Source organism: Oncorhynchus mykiss, chromosome 20, assembly GCF_013265735.2.
Source record: "Oncorhynchus mykiss isolate Arlee chromosome 20, USDA_OmykA_1.1, whole genome shotgun sequence".
NCBI classification, from domain to species: Eukaryota; Metazoa; Chordata; class Actinopteri; order Salmoniformes; family Salmonidae; genus Oncorhynchus; species Oncorhynchus mykiss.
In genome coordinates, this window is record NC_048584.1 from 33,698,670 (window position 1) to 33,719,096 (window position 20,427).

Here is a 20,427-nt window from a genome sequence, read left to right on the forward strand (position 1 = left end):
AATCTACTGCAGAAGAGTTGTCTAACAACCAATAATCTACTGCAGAAGAGTTGTCTAACAACCAATAATCTACTGCAGAAGAGTTGTCTAACAACCAATAATCTACTGCAGAAGAGTTGTCTAACAACCAATAATCTACTGCAGAAGAGTTGTCTAACAACCAATAATCTACTGCAGAAGAGTTGTCTAACAACCAATAATCTACTGCCGAAGAGTTGTCTAACAACCAATAATCTACTGCAGAAGAGTTGTCTAACAACCAATAATCTACTGCAGAAGAGTTGTCTAACAACCAATAATATACTGCAGAAGAGTTGTCTAACAACCAATAATCTACTGCTGAAGAGTTGTCTAACAACAATGACTGTACTGCTGAAGAATTGTCTAACAACAATGACTGTACTGCTGAAGAATTGTCTAACAACAATTACTGTACTGCTGAAGAATTATCTAACAACCAATAATCTACTGCAGAAGAGTTGTCTAATAACAAATAATCTACTGCAGAAGAGTTGTCTAACAACCAATAATCTACTGCAGAAGAGTTGTCTAACAACCAATAATCTACTGCAGAAGAGTTGTCTAACAACCAATAATCTACTGCAGAAGAGTTGTCTAACAACCAATAATCTACTGCTGAAGAGTTGTCTAACAACCAATAATCTACTGCAGAAGAGTTGTCTAACAACCAATAATCTACTGCAGAAGAGTTGTCTAACAACCAATAATCTACTGCAGAAGAGTTGTCTAACAACCAATAATATACTGCAGAAGAGTTGTCTAACAACCAATAATCTACTGCAGAAGAGTTGTCTAACAACCAATAATCTACTGCAGAAGAGTTGTCTAACAACCAATAATATACTGCAGAAGAGTTGTCTAACAACCAATAATATACTGCAGAAGAGTTGTCTAACAACCAATAATCTACTGCAGAAGAGTTGTCTAACAACCAATAATCTACTGCAGAAGAGTTGTCTAACAACCAATAATCTACTGCAGAAGAGTTGTCTAACAACCAATAATCTACTGCAGAAGAGTTGTCTAACAACAAATAATCTACTGCAGAAGAGTTGTCTAACAACAAATAATCTACTGCAGAAGAGTTGTCTAACAACCAATAATCTACTGCAGAAGAGTTGTCTAACAACCAATAATCTACTGCAGAAGAGTTGTCTAACAACCAATAATCTACTGCAGAAGAGTTGTCTAACAACCAATAATCTACTGCAGAAGAGTTGTCTAACAACCAATAATATACTGCAGAAGAGTTGTCTAACAACCAATAATCTACTGCAGAAGAGTTGTCTAACAACCAATAATCTACTGCAGAAGAGTTGTCTAACAACCAATAATCTACTGCAGAAGAGTTGTCTAACAACCAATAATCTACTGCTGAAGAGTTGTCTAACAACCAATAATCTACTGCAGAAGAGTTGTCTAACAACCAATAATCTACTGCAGAAGAGTTGTCTAACAACAAATAATCTACTGCAGAAGAGTTGTCTAACAACCAATAATCTACTGCTGAAGAGTTGTCTAACAACCAATAATCTACTGCAGAAGAGTTGTCTAACAACCAATAATCTACTGCAGAAGAGTTGTCTAACAACCAATAATCTACTGCCGAAGAGTTGTCTAACAACCAATAATCTACTGCAGAAGAGTTGTCTAACAACAAATAATCTACTGCAGAAGAGTTGTCTAACAACCAATAATCTACTGCAGAAGAGTTGTCTAACAACAAATAATCTACTGCAGAAGAGTTGTCTAACAACCAATAATCTACTGCAGAAGAGTTGTCTAACAACAAATAATCTACTGCCGAAGAGTTGTCTAACAACCAATAATCTACTGCAGAAGAGTTGTCTAACAACAAATAATCTACTGCAGAAGAGTTGTCTAACAACCAATAATCTACTGCAGAAGAGTTGTCTAACAACAAATAATCTACTGCAGAAGAGTTGTCTAACAACCAATAATCTACTGCAGAAGAGTTGTCTAACAACCAATAATCTACTGCAGAAGAGTTGTCTAACAACAATTGCTGTACTACTGAAGAATTGTCTAACAACAACTGCTATACTGAGGAAGTTGAGATTGTTCATATCTCATCACCTCTCAGATTACTGTGAATGTTTTGAAAACAATCAATAGCTGTGGAAAGAGAGATTTGGCTTGTGTTGTATTGACCTTTATTGCATCACCATCAAACCAATTGTTTTCAGAGGCCTTCCACATGATTGGCCAAGCTGTCAGATACACAGCGTGATCAACCAAAAGCCTTTGGAGCTAACATAGTATGTTATTTCTTTCCCCAACCTTCCTGCACAACAGCGAGAAACAATTATAATGTCAGTGTTTGACGGTCAATCATCAGCGCGTGAACGGACCAAAATCGTCAAATGAAGCACTTTTCTGTTCTACGGGTGACGTCAGTCTGGGTCTTTGAGAGAAATGAATTACCACGTTAGCTACCCCTGATTGATTCACTGAAATCTATAAGCATATGGACAGCACTCCCTGAAGACGATGAAAAAATACACCCATTTTACAAAGCTGCGTCAGGCATAACAGGCTTGTTTGACTTCTTTGCTGATGCTGCACCTTCCACTAATAAAGCCGCTCCAACTTTCTCATGACATGTGCAGTCTTTTTACAGGTCCCCGAGAGGCAATCCGTCCCATTTGTGAAGTCCTTTTTATTTGTCTTTTCTCTCCAGCCCAGATGGGAGGATGAAGCTTCGGCTTTAATGCTGCAATGCAACAAACAGTCACCACGTACAGATGCTCGGGGCTCTGTCTACACCACATACCTTTGCCATGATAATCAACAGCTCGCTGGGCTTAATTGACATTTTGAATGCTGATTATTTATTTCTACCATTGCTTGAATTTAGTTTGTTTTTATTTCCCTTTGCTGTCTTAATGAGATTTAATTGATTCACATCAAATACCCCCTAGGCTTGGAATAGATTTTCAGGTGCTCTGCTCTCCACGAAACGGTTGATTCTTTATTGTTTTCTGCAGACAGGGATTTGGTTTGGAAGAGCACACAAACCTTGTATGTCAAAGCTGCATGAAATAATGTATTCATCAAAAGTAGATAAATGCAGTAAAACAACTGACAAGCAACATATGTTTCTATTTCCTCCTTGATTCAAAATTGTACTATAAACTGCGTGGTTCGACACCTGAATGCTGATTGCCTGAAAGTTGTGGTATATCAGACTGTATACCACGGGTATGACAAAACATGTATTTTTACTGTTCTACTTTACTGGTAACCACTTTATAATAGCAACAAGGCACCTCTGGGGTTTGTGGTATATAGTCAATTTACAGCGGCCATATACCACACCCCGTCTGGCCTTATTGCTTAAATAAACCTGTGGAGTTTTACTGTCATCCTGTATGCAGTTTGATCACAGCAAGATCCCGCTATTCACCTACAGATTCAAGATTCATCCCTGTGAATTAGTTCATGCAGTAATCTCATCACGCCTGGATAACTGCAGCCAAAACAGTAACGAAAGTCTCAACATACACAATGCTGCAGACTGTGTCCACACTAACCACACTGCTACCTATACAATGTCATCTTACCTGCACTGTTTAAACCCCATTTAGTATGTTACTCAGTTAGGACATTGACACGGTTAGCCTCATTGTCATACATGTTGCATATACTTCTCCATGTCTGTTCGGCTGGTTTATAATTGGCTTAAAAGTGCACATTCCTGATTAGAAACATTCCAGCGCAGAGAAATATAATTATACTGCAGATTAAAAGCTGTAAAACCTGCAACATTAACAAACTGTTGTAGTAGTGATAAAAATGTAACGTGTATTATCTCAAAATTGCATTAACTGTTTGCCATGTGTCATGACTTGACTTTAACATTAATCTGATGACTGTTATTTATCTAATCAACTAACCATAATTAATTATTAATTATAATTAATTGTGTCCCGATTAAAGTAATCATGTAACAATTAACTCATCAGGATCTGGGGCACCACGAGAGCGGTTCTTTAAAGAGTTACCATCTCCCAAATTTAACTCTGTAAGGTCTTTACCTATCACATCATATAAACAATCAACTAATTAATCATGACCTCATAACCTCGTATCATATCATCATTCTGAACAGTCGTAACCTCCTTGCATGTTAAAAAAACAGAGCCTTACTTATGATTCAATACTAGACAAATTGGTTGAATTATTTATGTACTAGCTAATTAATGGTAACATAGGATAAACATACACACTTAATACGTTAACAGGTCCCTAGCAGAATGACACAACATGGCTGCTTGTTACAAAAGAGATAGAGAGGGGGGGGGGGCAGAGAGGGACAGAGACACTTAACATTGGTACATTTAGAAACTTCTCTCACTTACAGTAATCATGTACTTTGCACACGAACCACCGGCCACTTTGAGTAAGAAATCATGAATGTATTTACGTGAAATGTCTTGGTTCACCAGATCTCTCTAGGTGGACAGGGCCGCCTTGGAAAGGGAGTTGGGCCTTTTCACGGCATGCTTGTAAGGCTCTGATTGTCCAAAATGGTTCTGACAGTTTTCATACTGTTGTCCTTCTTTGTAGTTGTCCGGTATCCGGTGACTTGTCGTGTATTCCTGAACAGAGTTTATTTTATTTTATTTCGCTCCTGAATATGCTTCTTTGAAGATAGGCTAGCCAGCCAGGTCGATGGTTCCCAGTGGGGTGATGAGAGTAGCATAATGCAATAACTTGAGCAGAGTGGGATAGTCCTACTTAAATTCTCTTTCGAAGATACTTCACTTAGGACAGCTAACCATCCGTACTAGTGATTGTCCGGTAGGTGAGTTGATCGTCTCTACCTCATGTCGAGATTAAAAGTTCTATACCACTTTAAACATGCTGCAGCTTGATCTCTCTCTGGTCTGCTATTTTAGTTTCTTACCCATCATTTATACAGTTTGCAGGAAAGGGGCGGACATGGGGCATGACTTGTCAGTTACAAAGTAATGTAAAACCATTATCTCTTATAGTTTCTCAAATCACATACATCTCTTAACAAAAACACTTTCATAATTTTTCATGTTACATGCACCATACATAGTATGGAAACTTCGTACATGTAGTGGGTATACTTTCCAAGTTACAGTATTTCCTTTATAACATTGTTAATGACATCACAAAATAACAAACAAAATGGCACTAATGTTCAATAGATGGCCTCTGACCATTCCCCACGTTTTAGGTTATAAATATTGTTCCAGTAGTTGCTTTTGAACATGTTAGAGTTTCAGCGGGAAAAAGGTCTGTTGAGACAAAGCACATTCCTTTGGTGGATTTGGAGAGAGAGAGACCTACATATTCTCCCCTTGATTTACAACAAGACGTGAGTTGTTAATCCCCCCTAGTTCTCCCCCCTGATTGAAGTTATTCACTGCAAACCTGATCTGACCTATTTGAATTCTCGTGGACAGTCATGACACATGATAAACAAAAAATCCAGCTTCTTGCCCTTGAAATATTCCCAGTCATGTATTTTTGGCTTTTAAATTGCATTTAAAGCGGCTACATCCATTTTTGGACATAACTTAATTATGATTCTTGAAGACTACAGTACAACTGCCTCACTGCTTAGTTCAATGGTTGTACCCCATGAGAACTCAAAATATAAACTTGTTTTATTCCAATGTTTGTAAACAATGTAAATGTAAACATTGTATATCCTCAAAGCCTGGTTAAAACTATACATTTTATATCATGGATGGTCAGTCCATGAATCCATATCCCTGTCTATGAATTTAAGAGTGTTAACATTTCTCCAGGCCCATCCCTCAGGCTTATACCAAAACAGAGGCAGGGTGCCTGCTTTGGCATTTTTTTCAATTAAGGATTCTAGCTTTAAAATACATAAACCTGCAATATAAACAAATGTTATAGTAGTGATACAAATGTAACATATATATTATCTCAAAATTGCATTACCTGTGTGCCCTGATAAGCAAAACCCCAGCTTCTTGCCCTTAAAGAATTCCGAGTCATTTGTTTGGCTTAAAGAGCCTTTGAGGTTTTTTCCAAAGGAAAAGTCTCCCTCCAGGTACACATGCAATGACATTTGGTCCTGTGAGCCTCACCCATTCAGGCTTATCAGTCTTCAGTTCTTGTGACCTTTACATAGCGGTGTATCTGTGCTTTGCACATAGAATAATCCCATTGTATTGCCAAAGAAATCCATTGTCCCAAAGGAGGACCGACCTTGTTGAAAGGTGTTAAACATAGATAAGGCCCTGAATAGGACCTTACAACACGTTGTAGGAAAAGTTAAGTGGATGTAAGACGGTATCTTGGGTTTTTCTTTGGACGCCTGCTGAGACAGACCTGTTGGTTACTTTGTTGTACACAAAGCTGTTTATGAGATAGTATTCAAAAGTAGTGATACTGTGTTTTTGCTTGCTGCAGAGAGGCTTCAGGCATAAATTGTTTTCCTCTGAGAGCAAAGCAGAGGTCTTGAGTGTTTGCTTCTTCCTCCTAGCTTGTAGTTAGCTCAGTTGAACATCTGCCTCCGGCAGAAAACTTGTACACCCCCAAACATTCTGATCTAAGGAGAAGGGTTGCACTGCAGAGTGTAATCTTTTGACACTGCATAGGAAGAATCATTAGTAATAGCCAGGCAGTTCTTTCTGGATACTAACAGCTTGTCAAAGAACTAGGGCTGCAAAGCTACTGGTATTTTACCAAAGTTATTCAAATAAAATCTATGGCAATCCATTGTAACTTTGGTCATTTATACTTGAATAACTTGTTTTTTTTATTCATATATAGTGTTAATTTATTATATCTGTGTCCATATTGTTCAATGGTGTATAGTAGATAGACCATACGGGTCAAGAGAAAATAGCCTAATTCATGAAAAAAGCATCTAATCAACAATGGCATTATGTTCAATTAAATGACTTTTGTCACAACCGCCACCAGTTTGACCACAAAACATTGACAACCAGTACATATTGACATAGTAAAATAAATGCAAGTTTGTAAAATATATATATATAAGGATATTTCATGCTGAAACTGTAATGAACACGAGGGGAGCGAGCTGGTTTCAAGCGCAGGGAACAGAAGGTATTTATTGCAAAGGACCACAGGTGGAGGCAGGTAGCTGGGTCCAGGGGCAGGCAGAAGGTCATACACAGGTGGAGGCAGGTAGCTGGGTCCAGGGGCAGGCAGAAGGTCATACACAGGTGGAGGCAGGTAGCTGGGTCCAGGGGCAGGCAGAAGGTCATACACAGGTGGAGGCAGGTAGCTGGGTCCAGGGGCAGGCAGAAGGTCATACACAGGTGGAGGCAGGTAGCTGGGTCCAGGGGCAGGCAGAAGGTCATACACAGGTGGAGGCAGGTAGCTGGGTCCAGGGGCAGGCAGAAGGTCATACACAGGAGGAGGCAGGTAGCTGGGTCCAGGGGCAGGCAGAAGGTCATACACAGGTGGAGGCAGGTAGCTGGGTCCAGGGGCAGGCAGAAGGTCATACACAGGTGGAGGCAGGTAGCTGGGTCCAGGGGCAGGCAGAAGGTCATACACAGGAGGAGGCAGGTAGCTGGGTCCAGGGGCAGGCAGAAGGTCATACACAGGTGGAGGCAGGTAGCTGGGTCCAGGGGCAGGCAGAAGGTCATACACAGGAGGAGGCAGGTAGCTGGGTCCAGGGGCAGGCAGAAGGTCATACACAGTTGGAGGCAGGTAGCTGGGTCCAGGGGCAGGCAGAAGGTCATACACAGGTGGAGGCAGGTAGCTGGGTCCAGGGGCAGGCAGAAGGTCATACACAGGAGGAGGCAGGTAGCTGGGTCCAGGGGCAGGCAGAAGGTCATACACAGGTGGAGGCAGGTAGCTGGGTCCAGGGGCAGGCAGAAGGTCATACACAGGAGGAGGCAGGTAGCTGGGTCCAGGGGCAGGCAGAAGGTCATACACAGGAGGAGGCAGGTAGCTGGGTCCAGGGGTAGGCAGATGGTCATACACAGGAGGAGGCAGGTAGCTGGGTCCAGGGGCAGGCAGAAGGTCATACCCAGGGGGCCCAAAAGGGCAACAGTAGTGTGAGCTGGAAAGTGGGCTGGAAAGTGAGCTGGAAAGTGGGCTGGAAAGTGAGCTGTGTTCAGGGGATCTACATGTTTGAGGGTGTGAGTTGGAAGCAGACGTTACAGAAACCCTCATATTTAACAGCAATGGTATTCAGTAAGTTGATGGTTTGTATTTAGGATAATGTTTTACAGCTTTGTCATTCCATTTTTTTAAATAAAATGTATCTTATTCAATTATTTATTATATTTTACATGTGATAAGGCCATACAATGGGCCAGAGATCATTACAGAGACCTTTGATAATCTGAAGTACCCAAAAGGGCCACTAGATGTCTTGTGATAGATTACATAAAATCTTTGAAAGATGCCAAAATTCTGGTAGTTTACTAGTAAACTTTGAACGTTTCCAGTAATATACCCTCCCTTTGCAACCCTACAAAGAACCAGCAAATATATGCAAATGTTGAGATAGAACAACAAGTTATAGACACACATTTCATCATCGTGTTTTTTATTTCTCCTTCAGAAAACTGTGTGACTGACTGCTGATCTTAGAGAGCGTAAGACTGTCACGCTTGACTCTGTTTCACGGTCCACATTCAGTTAGTCCAGTCAGACCAGGAGCATTCATTGTGGGGTTGTTGAGTCTCATCTGTAGGGATAATGGCTTTAATAACCTGTCAGCTATTCTCCTTCACAGGAAGCAGTCCTAATGTCCTGTTTGTTTACACAATATCTGAGGTGCTGTCCCCCCGTGCCAAGGCTCCATGTCTATATCTGTGCTGCTGCCCCCCTGTACCAAGGGTGTCTATATCTGTGCTGCTGGCCCCCTGTACCAAGGGTGTCTATATCTGTGCTGCTGGCCCCCTGTACCAAGGCTCCGTGACTATATCTGTGCTGCTGGCCCCCTGTACCAAGGCTCCATGTCTATATCTGTGCTGCCAGTCCCCTGTACCAAGGCTCCATGTCTATATCTGTGCTGCCAGTCCCCTGTACCAAGGCTCCATGTCTATATCTGTGCTGCTGGCCCCCTGTACCAAGGCTACATGTCTATATCTGTGCTGCCAGCCCCCTGTACCAAGGCTACATGTCTATATCTGTGCTGCCAGCCCCCTGTATGTTAATGCAACAGATTCATCACAAACTTGTTCCTGCTGTGCTGTGTCTTTACATCCCTGTTTCATTGGGGAACAATGTGAGAAAACGCAGCATCCCCTGAATGTTAAACCACACAAACACACACACATAGTCCCCATGATTGTTGAGTTTTTTCCATATTTTTTCCAAGTTCAGGATGAAAAGTAATTGAATCTCATAGATTTTCATGATTATTACTTGCACTAAGCATTATTTGAGGCGTTTCCATTTGGCTTTTTTTAGTTGTCAGCAAACGGTTCTGTTGATAGAATGTAGCCTTCAACTCTCCTTTCCAAATTAATTCCAAGTATAGATTTCAAATATAGTATTGCCAGAACCCTTACAATAGCATTACGCTGTCAGTAACATTTCTCCAAACAAATACAGTACATTTCATCCATTCCACAAACCCAAGACATTTCTTTCTGGAGGCTCATTAGCCCTGTAGTCTCAGCCATCTCTTTCTGGCCTCCACTTAGCAGAGTGCTTTCTCTCTCTCTCTCTCTCTCTCTCTCTCTCTCTCTCTCTCTCTTTGTCTCTCTCTCTCTCTCTCTCTCTCTCTCTCTCTCTCTTTGTCTCTCTCTCTCTCTCTCTCTCTCTCTCTCTCTCTCTTGCTCTCTCTCTCTCAATTGAAAGGAGCTTTATTGGCATCGGAAACACATGTTTACATTGCCAATGCAAGTGAAATAGATAATAAATCAAATGGAATAAACAATTAAAAATGAACAGTAAACATTACACTCACAAAAGTTCTTAAGGAATAGAGACATTTCAAATGTTATGTACGGTGTTGTAACGATGTGCAAAGTCTCTCTCTCCTCTCTCCTCTCTCTGTCTCTCTCTTTCTCTCTCTGCCAGTGTCTAAGCTCTGTGGAACTAATGCCGCTGTCCACAGACGCCCAGTCATCCCTCAGCCATTAAAGTGCAGGCAGGCAGACAGACCTCCGCTCCGCCTCAGGCTATAATCCCCCTATCAGGCCAGAACTGGGATTACCCAATAGCACAGCTGGCTAAACAAGCAGGGACTTTCTGACTGTCTCAGACCATCTGCAGATCTCATTTGGCCTCACAAAACTGGAGTGGGGGGCTAGGGTGCAGTGCACAAACACACACCTGAAATCCATCAAAGAGGAACACCTTTTTGAGGTGTAATCCTGTATTAGGATTACACCTCCAATTGTCTGCTGGTATGCTGTGTGAAATTGTGTTGTTTATGCGTATTGTAGCCTAAGTGTGTTGTAGTCTGACTCCTCTTTGCTCTCCAACTGAGTGTAATGACAGTTTTAGCTGTCTTTAAGGAGCATAATGACAGTTTTAGCTGTCTTTAAGGAGCATAATGACAGTTTTAGCTGTCTTTAAGGAGTATAATGACAGTTTTATCTGTCTTTAAGGAGCATAATGACAGTTTTAGCTGTCTTTAAGGAGCATAATGACAGTTTTAGCTGTCTTTAAAAGAGCCTCCTCCAAGGACAGTACTCTCTAATGTTACTCTAATGTCCCCTTGATCTGTCAAGTGTTTCATAGGGTTTCCATTTTTTATTGTTGTTTCTTAAAGATGTAATTTGCACTAGGGGGAAACAGCGCCACTGGCTGCCCCACCCCCGTTATTATAGTCTTTGTTGCCGAGCTGAGGAGCGCAGAGGCCTTCTGGGCCTGCAGCCTTGCGAGGGTTAACACGTTTAAATGTTTTACTTCACCTCACAGTGAAGGAGAGTCCGCAGGTTTTGGTAGCGGGCCGTGTCAGTGGCACTGTATTGACCTCAAAGCGAGCAAAGAAGTTGTTTAGTCTGTCTGGGAGCAAGACATCCTTGTCCACGACGGGGCTGGTTTTCTTTTTGTAATCCGTGATTGACTGTAGACCCTGCCACATACCTCTTGTGTCTGAGCCGTTGAATTGCAACTCTACTTTGTCTCTATACTGATGCTTAGCTTTAAGTTTGCAGTTGTGTGTAAAAAACTATAGTTTGATCAAAACATATTTTCGGGGGCCTTTAGTGTGTGTACTTTACTGTATTTATACTTGTGATATTGCTTTTCAAACAGTAAAAGTTCAAAAATCGCTGGAGGACAATTCCAGCTTTAAGAAGAAGCCTATTTCAAACCATTGCTTCTTGAATAGGCAAAGAGGATTCTGAATATCAATGACTCCTTTGTACCATTACCATCAGCATTGCAGTGAATTCACTGTTCAACAATACAGTTAGATTAACCACTATATTGTTGTAATACGAGGTAAACAGCTCTTTTGCTTAAGGATAATGCCATTTTAAACATCAACCAATTCACAGGTGAGATGCCGCCACATGTTAAGTGAAAAAAATGGGGGGGAAATTGTTGACGGGCGTCTTCTGCTCTAAACAATTTGTAGTCTTCACGGAACGCATAATTTGCGTTAATCCAGCCGTAAACATGGGCAATGAACAACAACAGCTATTCAGAGAGCAGCAAATGCACTAAAGGCAAGGACAGCAATTTACTGCAGTGGGCTAAACCAGAGTGATTCTTGGTAGTGTTAAACAAATCTACTTTGAAACAAAAGTATACACCTCACACATGGTTATATTACACTGTAAATGCATCACAGACGAGTGAAATATAACAAAACTGTTTGACATAGAAACACTGGAATTTCTGCGTAAAAATAAAACCTTTATTAATTACGAAATTATGAAAAATATGAATACCATTCCACCCATTAGACCACTAGGCCATTTGACTGCAGGAAAGAGAACAATGCATTTCAAATAGACCAACTGTGAAGTGCTGAAGTCGGAAGACAAATGTGCTGTGCGAGAGGCTCAATAGATTACAGCCATGTAAACTTCCTTTGTGAGCTGCATGACAAGACAGTCATTTGCAGCCGTTTCCGTTCAGTGTGACATTCAGTGGGAAGGTTGCCACAGTGTTTATTGAGGACGTTTCACCTTTTGTTTTATTGAAATCTCGGGGCTCGTCTCTAAGGAGATGTGCTCTAGCTAGTAGTGATTGTCTCGGTTATGTCACTGTGATTATTTTCTTCATATTTCAAGTGTGTTTAAAGGTCACGTCAGTGACTTCTCACAAACAACATTGCTGATATGAGGGCATACATCTCAAGATCTATGGATCTCAGGATCTATGGATCTCAGGATATCAGGATCTATACATCTCAGGATCTATACATCTCAGGATCTATACATCTCAGGATCTATACATCTCAGGATCTATACATCTCATGATCTATACATCTCAGGATCTATGGATCTCAGGATCTATGGATCTCAGGATCTATACATCTCAGGATCTATACATCTCAGGATCTATGGATCTCAGGATCTATGGATCTCAGGATCTATGGACAATTTTAAACTTGCAACATGATACTTGAAATATTCATATTTGTGTTAGATGAAGAGCATGCAGACATTCTACTGGTTAAATTACAAAACTAAATGTAAGTGGTGTATTAGCAAGTAGACATAGGATTGTCAATCAAAACATTTTGGATGAATGAAGATAAAGATGGGGGGGTTCACCCATAGGCACCAATGCGAAAGCAGCTGGGTCTGGTCTGCTTGGTTCATTGACTGTGTTTGAACCAGAAAAAATGAGGGACTGGGATGTCTCGCTTCCTCTTCAGTCTGTGGTTTAACAATTTTTTTAGTAAATGGATTCTAATAGATTTGAAAGAAAATCGGCTGATTCGAGTTGAGTGGTCAAACTGGTTTGCAGTGTACCGTCTGTAAAAACATTTAGAAGAAAAAAAATGTCAGCCACTTCAAAAAAAACATATGCCCTTGGAGCAAGGGAGCAGTTCTCTGTCACAGAGACTCATGTGTAAACATAATTTACTCACACATTCACAGGTACTCAGATTCACAGGAGCATGACTGTCCTGAGCTGTGCACTCTTAGAAATAAAGGTGCTATCTAGAACCTAAAAGGGTTCTTCGGATGTCCCCATAGGAGAACCCTTTGAGAACCCGTTTTTGTTCCATGTAGAACTCTTTTGCGTCCCATATAGAACCCTTACCACAGAGGGTTCCACTTAGAACCAAAAAAGGTTCTACCGGGGACTAAAAAGGGCTATCCTATGGGGACAGCCGAGGAACCCCTTTAGTACCCTTTTTTCAGAGAGTGTAGATGCAACACATCCTGATTGTCTAGTCAACTTTACCCCTACCCACATGTACATACTCTATTACCTCAATGACCTCAACTACCTCCTGCTACTGCACATTGCCTCGGTTACGGTACACCTTGTTTATAGCCTCGTTATTGTTTTGATTGTGTTACAATTTCCTTTTTATTAAGCAAATATTTCTCTTACTTTTTTAACCCTGCATTGTTGGAAATGGGCTTGTAAATAAGCATCTAACCACTAGGCTACCTGGGGTGGCAAGTAGCATAGTGGTTAGAGTGTTGGACTAGTAACCAAAATGATTGCAAGATCAAATCCCCGAACTGACAAGGTAAAAATCTGTTGTTCTGCCCCTGAACAAGGCAGTTAACCCACTGTTTCTAGGCTGTCATTGAAAATAAGAATGTGTTCTTAACTGACTTGCCAAGTTAAATAAAAATAAATATTTAACTGTAAAGTCTAAACCTGTTGTATCTATTTGAAATATCCCAAAAAGGCCATCATAATTTGTGACGAATGACCACCAAGCCTGAAATTGATTTCATTTGATTTTCCCTTACAAAAACATGTATCAACCCCTACAAAAATGTCCACCTACAATTATAATCCACATAATAATTAATGTCCTGTTGCTGAAAGGTTATTATCTTGCTGTCGCAAACCGTCTCAAATTAAGATTCTACATCTGTATGTTGTCTCATGTAAAGTCAGTGGCGCTGCATGCTATTGGGCAGGTCTGTCTGTAGGTTGATTCTGCTGCTACTACAGGATAGAGCGTACTCAGCGCAGCTGTTTCTCCATGCATGACCATTCCCCCTAGGCGTTACCATCCCGTGCTAGTGGACAAGTGGGCATGACTGAGCATGATTGAAATCAAAACCCAACCCTCAAATATCCAGTCATATTTTTCCCTAAATCTCGCAAATCTCTGTTTTGGAAGATACTGACTTTAAGTCCAAAATTATTCTATTTACACTTTGTAGTAATTTGGATTTGAACAAATGATTTGTAACGAGCCTTTACTAGAAGGTATACATAATACTTGTTTTTGTTTATCTGCATCAACAAACCTCACAGCCTTTGTACATAAAGTCATAGCCATACTCTTGATATAAACACAATCTTCCCATTATTTATTTAGATTAGTACCTGCGTAATTCCACAAGTAAAAAATAAAAATCCCCATACAAATTTGCTGCTTCAGCAACACACCCAGCTAACATCCTCAGCCTTATCGGTGTTGGGGCTGCAGGGGGTGGCTTGCATCATTTCAAACCTCATTTAACACTGAACCATGCCCCCTTCTAAAGCCGAAATTGCCCACCACGGAGCCTAAGAGTGGCTCCAGACATTCATTAGCGTAATGAGAACAGGCCACTGTTCTGCTGCCGCCCAGCGAGCTACTTCTCACTGTAGTCGTGGCGACCATCTGCTCCAGGGCTCCCAGCCAGCTGTAGGATATTCCTGTCAAAGCAGCCCCAGAGAAGACAGAATACCCAACTCAATCACCTCAGAAAGAAGAGATGGATGGAGGTAGAGTGGAGCTCTGTTGGCGATGTATGTTGGACTTCTCCGAACCGAATCCTTTTGCTTTTCATGCGGTCCTTCATGATGTCAGAGATAAGATAGGCTGAGTAGCAGTCATGTGCCACTTCGGTATCCGCCAGTTTGCAGCTGCAATACAGAAAACAGTTGACCATGGCTCCTAGTGGCTGAATAGGCTGTAGAGCCTCAGTGGATGGGGAGGGGGGTCCTCGTGTAATGTTATGAATAGGTTATAGTAATTCGTGAGGCCAGGGCAGGAGATGTCTAGATGGGTAGTTGCCCAACTGTTCAGCTCTGGAGGAGGTTGAGTTATCAGCTGGTCACAACAAACATTTGAAGGTCAAGTCATTCATTTGAAAATGTTGGCGGAGTGGTCGAGAAATGAGAACAACGGGAGAGACCTCAACAGGATTTTTGGGGATGGCAGTTGTAAATCTAAATGACTTAATAACCCATGGGGTGTTTCAAATTGGTGTTCTGATTGTGGTTTTATTGAATGAATAGTCTGAGAATAATTACTTTTCCATTAGCAAAGGACTCAACTAAATCACTTCTATTATGATGTTGAGGGTCACCATTGTGGTCACTGCAAATCTCCAACAGTGACAAAGAAAAAGACTGTAACAGTAATATCCTGAGTGTTTTGTCCAACAGCAAGTCTACAGTCTGAGATTAGTTCTGTTAGCCAGTGCCTGAAGGCAGGCATTTGATAGTTCCTCATCTGGATAGTGATTCCTTGATTTCCCAATGGGAAGAAAATCATTATTTCTCACTTTCCTGGCTCTGACCTCTGGATCATTCCCAGGAATTGTATTGGCTGGTGCCCATGTTTTATTTCCTCTCCATACAACATTGATGACCCTGAGCAATAATAAGACATGACTGACTAAGCCTCAGCGGTTTAACTAAGGGACGGAGCTGATAACTGTCTGTGTCTCAAATATTCCCCATATTTCATATATAGTGCACTACCCTATGGACCCTGGTCAAAACTAGTGCACTATAAAGGGAATGGAGTGCCATTTGGAACATAAAGGCTGTTATGTTCTACCTCAGATGAGATTAAGACCCATTCACATGGGTATTGTGCAGCACACATGGCTGAACATTGTTGAATTGTTTTTCCATGTCTTTTTTTGTTTTATTCAGCAATAGTGAAAACTTCTTCGGGTTCGGTGTCCCTTCCACGGGATGGTTGAGCTAACGTAGGCTAATGAGATTAGCATGAGGTTGTAAGTAACAAGAACATTTCCCAGGACATAGACATATCTGATATTGGCAGAAAGCTTACATTCTTGTTAATCTAACTGCGCTGTCCAATTTACAGTAGCTTTTACAGTGAAAGAATACCATGCTATTGTTTGAGGAGAGTGCACAATTTTGAACATGAACAGTTATTAATAAACAAATTTGGCACATTTGAGCAGTCTTGATACAACATTTGGACACCAATGCAATGGTTCATTGGATCAGTCTAAAACTTTGCACATACACTGATTCCATCTAGTGGCCAAAATCTAAATTGCACCTGGGATGGAATAATACATTATGGCCTTTCTCTTGCATTTCAAACATGATGGTACAAAAAAATACAAAAGAACAGTTGGTATTTTCTTTGTATTATCTTTGACCAGATCTATTGTGATATATTCTACTACATTCCTTTCACATTTCCAAAGTGTTTCCTTTCAAATGGTACCAAGAATATGCATATCCTTGCATCAGGGCCTGAGCTACAAGCAGTTAGATTTGGGTATGTCATTTTAGGCGAAAATTAAAAATTAAAATAAAAAAAGGGGCTAATCCTCAAGAGGTTTTTAAAAAAAGGTTGATTGTTAGCCAACTGTAATCTATATTTTTCTCTAATCTTTTTTCCCCTTGCAGTATGTAACCTAATTTCCATTTACTTCAGTATGTAATAGGTATATAATTGAAAACTGTCAAGGAAGCTGTTTTAGAAACATTGCCTTTCCTCTCCTCTGTTGCAGTTTAATTTTGTTGGGAAGCTGTTGGGTCCACGGGGCAATTCCATGAAAAGATTACAAGAAGAAACAGGAGCAAAGATGTCCATCCTCGGAAAAGGCTCCATGAGGGACAAAGGAAAGGTATGATGACAACACCTCCTTGGAATGTAGTCCCTGACTGTCTGTATGTTTTCACCTTCAATGTATTACCTACTGTATGATGTAGAAAACCTTTTTTGGTTTGTTTTTACCTTTATTTTGACAGGGAGTTATGTTCAGACCAATGTCTCGTTTTCAACTAAGCCATGCAGAATACAAAAATACAGGCATCAAGTACAAATACGAAATGCAATCAACAAATAGGAAATACAAAGAAAAAATAAAATAAAAACAAAACACAAGCATATAAAACAAACATATTCCAAACATGTATTACATATTTGGCCTCCCGAGGGGCGCAGTGGTCTAGAGATTCTGGTTCGAGTCCAGGCTCTGTCGCAGCCGGCCGTGATTGGGAGACCCATGGGGCGGTGCACAATTGGCCCAGTGGCGTCCAGGTTAGGAGAGGGTTTGGCCGGCAGGGATGTCCTTGCCCATAGTTCTCTAGTGACTCCTGTGGCGGGCCAGGCGCATGCACACTGACATGGACGCCAGGTGTACGGTGTTTCCTCCAACACGTTGGTGTGGCTGGCTTCCGGGTTAAGCGGGCATTGTGTCAAGAAGCAGTGCGGCTTGGTTGGGTTGTGTTTTGGAGGACACAGGGCTCTCGACCTTCGCCTCTCCTGAGGCTGTACGGGAGGTGCAGCGATGAGACAAGACTGTAAGTACCAATTGGATACCACAACAATTTGGGAGTAAAAGGGGTTAAAAAAAACGAAAAAACATCTTTAGAAATTTCTGAATGAGGCTCAATGACATTCATTACATAAAATATCCCGGTATTTTGTCAAATGCTAGCCTGATGCACAACATGTTTAATTGAGAGGTCAACCTTAATTGCATTCAAATACAAAATTATGAAAGTAACTGTGCCACAGTATGTCTGCTTCTATAGCCAAGATAAATGTAATAGGGCTTTACGTATAGAGAGCATTTTGCTTTCCAGCCAGGCTATTCATTCTCACTGACTCGTGGTCCCCTGAAACCAGCCTTATCTGAGGATCAACACCGGCCTAGAGAACAAAGTCAAAGGTCTGGGTGGTCCAAGTAGCTCACTCAGGACATTACTGGAGCTTCAGTAGGTCCCAGTGTACAGCAGCTGTATAATGTTACACATATATTGTTAGACCTGGACACATGAATACACACATCTATAGAGGATGATGAAAACAGATATTGTTAGACCTGGACAGATGAATACACACATCTATAGAGGATGATAAAAACAGATATTGTTAGACCTGGACACATGAATACACACATCTATAGAGGGTGATAAAAGAACTACTGAACTGTACCACCTCAGTGATGGAAAAGGAGAACCGTGTTCTCTAACACCCTACACAGTGGACACTTTAATTCTGATAGCTGTCAGAGTTATTGAGCAAAAACGTATTTCTACTGAGCATTGAAGCTCTAAATGTTTTACGCTTAGTGAATGTTGCCCCCTTACATACTGGCATTTGGTACTTAGAGAATGTATAATAGTCAAAGCCTTTTATGGGAGGTTGCCTTCGTTTAGATTATTTGAGACATACTCTACAAGCACGTCAGTTATCTCCTGTATTTGTTACATTTCACATTTTCTTACGTCTTGTGTAGACGACCGTCTGTATCACCATGGGTATGCACACAGTAAACATGCCTATAAAACAATACACCTGTTGTTACTATTGTCAGTGGTGAACAATTGACATTGTAGCAAGGCAATGATGATGCCTTTGAGTAAACATGTTTTGCTCTTTTTGGAACCAAATCAAATGTCCCTTCTTTATGAGCACAACATTGCAATAACCTTGCAGACACGTTTACAATTGACTTTATATGAAGTGAGCGTGAATAGAAAGTCTGAGGGAAGGAGGTGAATTGGATTGCAAAAAGCTCACATCTGATGTGCTCATATTGCAATGTAAACACCCTTGCAACATGTTTTTTTTTTCACCTCAACTCCAACAATAGGATCATGTATGAATACCCTGATGATTATCTTAGACTTGATCCATCGTTTTGACCACAATCGGAATTGACAGCCTTGATCTGCATTTTTCTGGTGTTTTTTCCATATGGCAGGGCTCAGGAAAGCTTGCCATGAAGTAGGCCACCCTAAAATGTCAACATACACAATGTTTACTGTTCTTGAGACTTGATTTGAACACTGATTTATGTATTCAAAGGAGATGCTGCTTCTTGCCTTAATACTAAACAGTTTGACATCTCTTCCGACTCAAGTCTGCATTGATGCATGCGAAGAGTAGATTGTGATAGATAACATCAAGGCATAATATCTCCACACTCATCAGTCCCTGTGTATAAACATGTTGGTTTTGCTTGGTTGTAAGATCATTTCAGCTCCACAACAGAACTTCACAGACATTTTTATTTCATATTTAATTTGATTATTGAGGCTGCACTTGCATATTTTTTCATACATTACCCAGAACAGATCCAGTATCAATTGGTATATCTCCAGATCAGTTTATTTTGAAAACTTCATATTGTGTGTACAACAGAGGTACTGATTCACAAGGTGAATATTTGAGCATGCATATATTTGCATAAATAATTATCTTGGGGAATTTCAGACAATCCAACTGACCCTTGTTTGAGTCGTGTAATACAAACTAATTTGATTTTTATTTTCCGTTATTTTACTGAGAACAAGTTCTCATTTGCAGCAACAACCTGGGGAATAGTTACAGGGGAGAGGAGGGGGATGAATGAGCCAATTGTAAACTGGGGATTATTAAGTGACCATGATGGTTTGAGGTCCAGATTCAGAATTTAGCCAGGACACCAGGGTTAACACCCCTACTCTTACAATAAGTGCCATGGGATCTTTAATGACCTCAGAGAGTCAGGACACCTGTTTAACATCCCATCCAGAAGACAGCACCCTACACAGAGCAGTGGCACCCAATCACTGCCATGGGGCATTGGGATATTTTTTTTAGACCAGAGGAAAGAGTGCCTCCTACTGGCCCTCCAACACAACTTCCAGCAGCATCTGGTCTCCCATCCAGGAAATGACCAGGACCAACACTGCTCAGCTTCAGAAGCAAGCCAGCAGTGGTATGCAGGGTGGTATGCTGCTGGTAATTTCAACAGAGACCACTGTGTTGTTGTGTCTGAGGAATATGCAGTCTGACTGAGTAAGTATTTTCAAATGGATACAGAAAATATCAGCTCAAATAGTTGTTTTCTTGAATATGTTTCACAACTGTTTCAGCCAAAGTAAATCCAATAGTGAACCAAAAGAATCATGAGGGCCCTATTTTGATTGGGTCAAAATAAATGGTTCATTCTATAAACAAGGGCACCAGTGAGGATTTTCTACACTGGACAACTTGTTACAGCTGTTGATAAGTCATTGATAATAATCTTGCAATATTTTTCACGTCATTACATGAAGATATAAGGGGGGATCATAGCTTTA

General features: G+C 40.8%; 1 protein-coding gene across 3 annotated transcripts in view; it reads left to right on the plus strand.

The window, feature by feature from the left end:
• LOC110499362 (KH domain-containing, RNA-binding, signal transduction-associated protein 2) overlaps window positions 1-20,427 on the plus strand; it is a 126,194-nt gene that overhangs the window by 37,349 nt on the left and 68,418 nt on the right. For all 3 annotated transcript variants that reach the window (XR_005037988.1, XM_036956222.1, XM_036956221.1), the window contains exon 3: window positions 16,860-16,976. Coding sequence is in view for 2 of the 3 variants with exons in the window: in XM_036956222.1 (XP_036812117.1) it covers window positions 16,860-16,976 (117 nt within the window). In the remaining variant the exon portion in view is untranslated. The remainder of the gene's footprint in view (window positions 1-16,859; window positions 16,977-20,427) is intronic.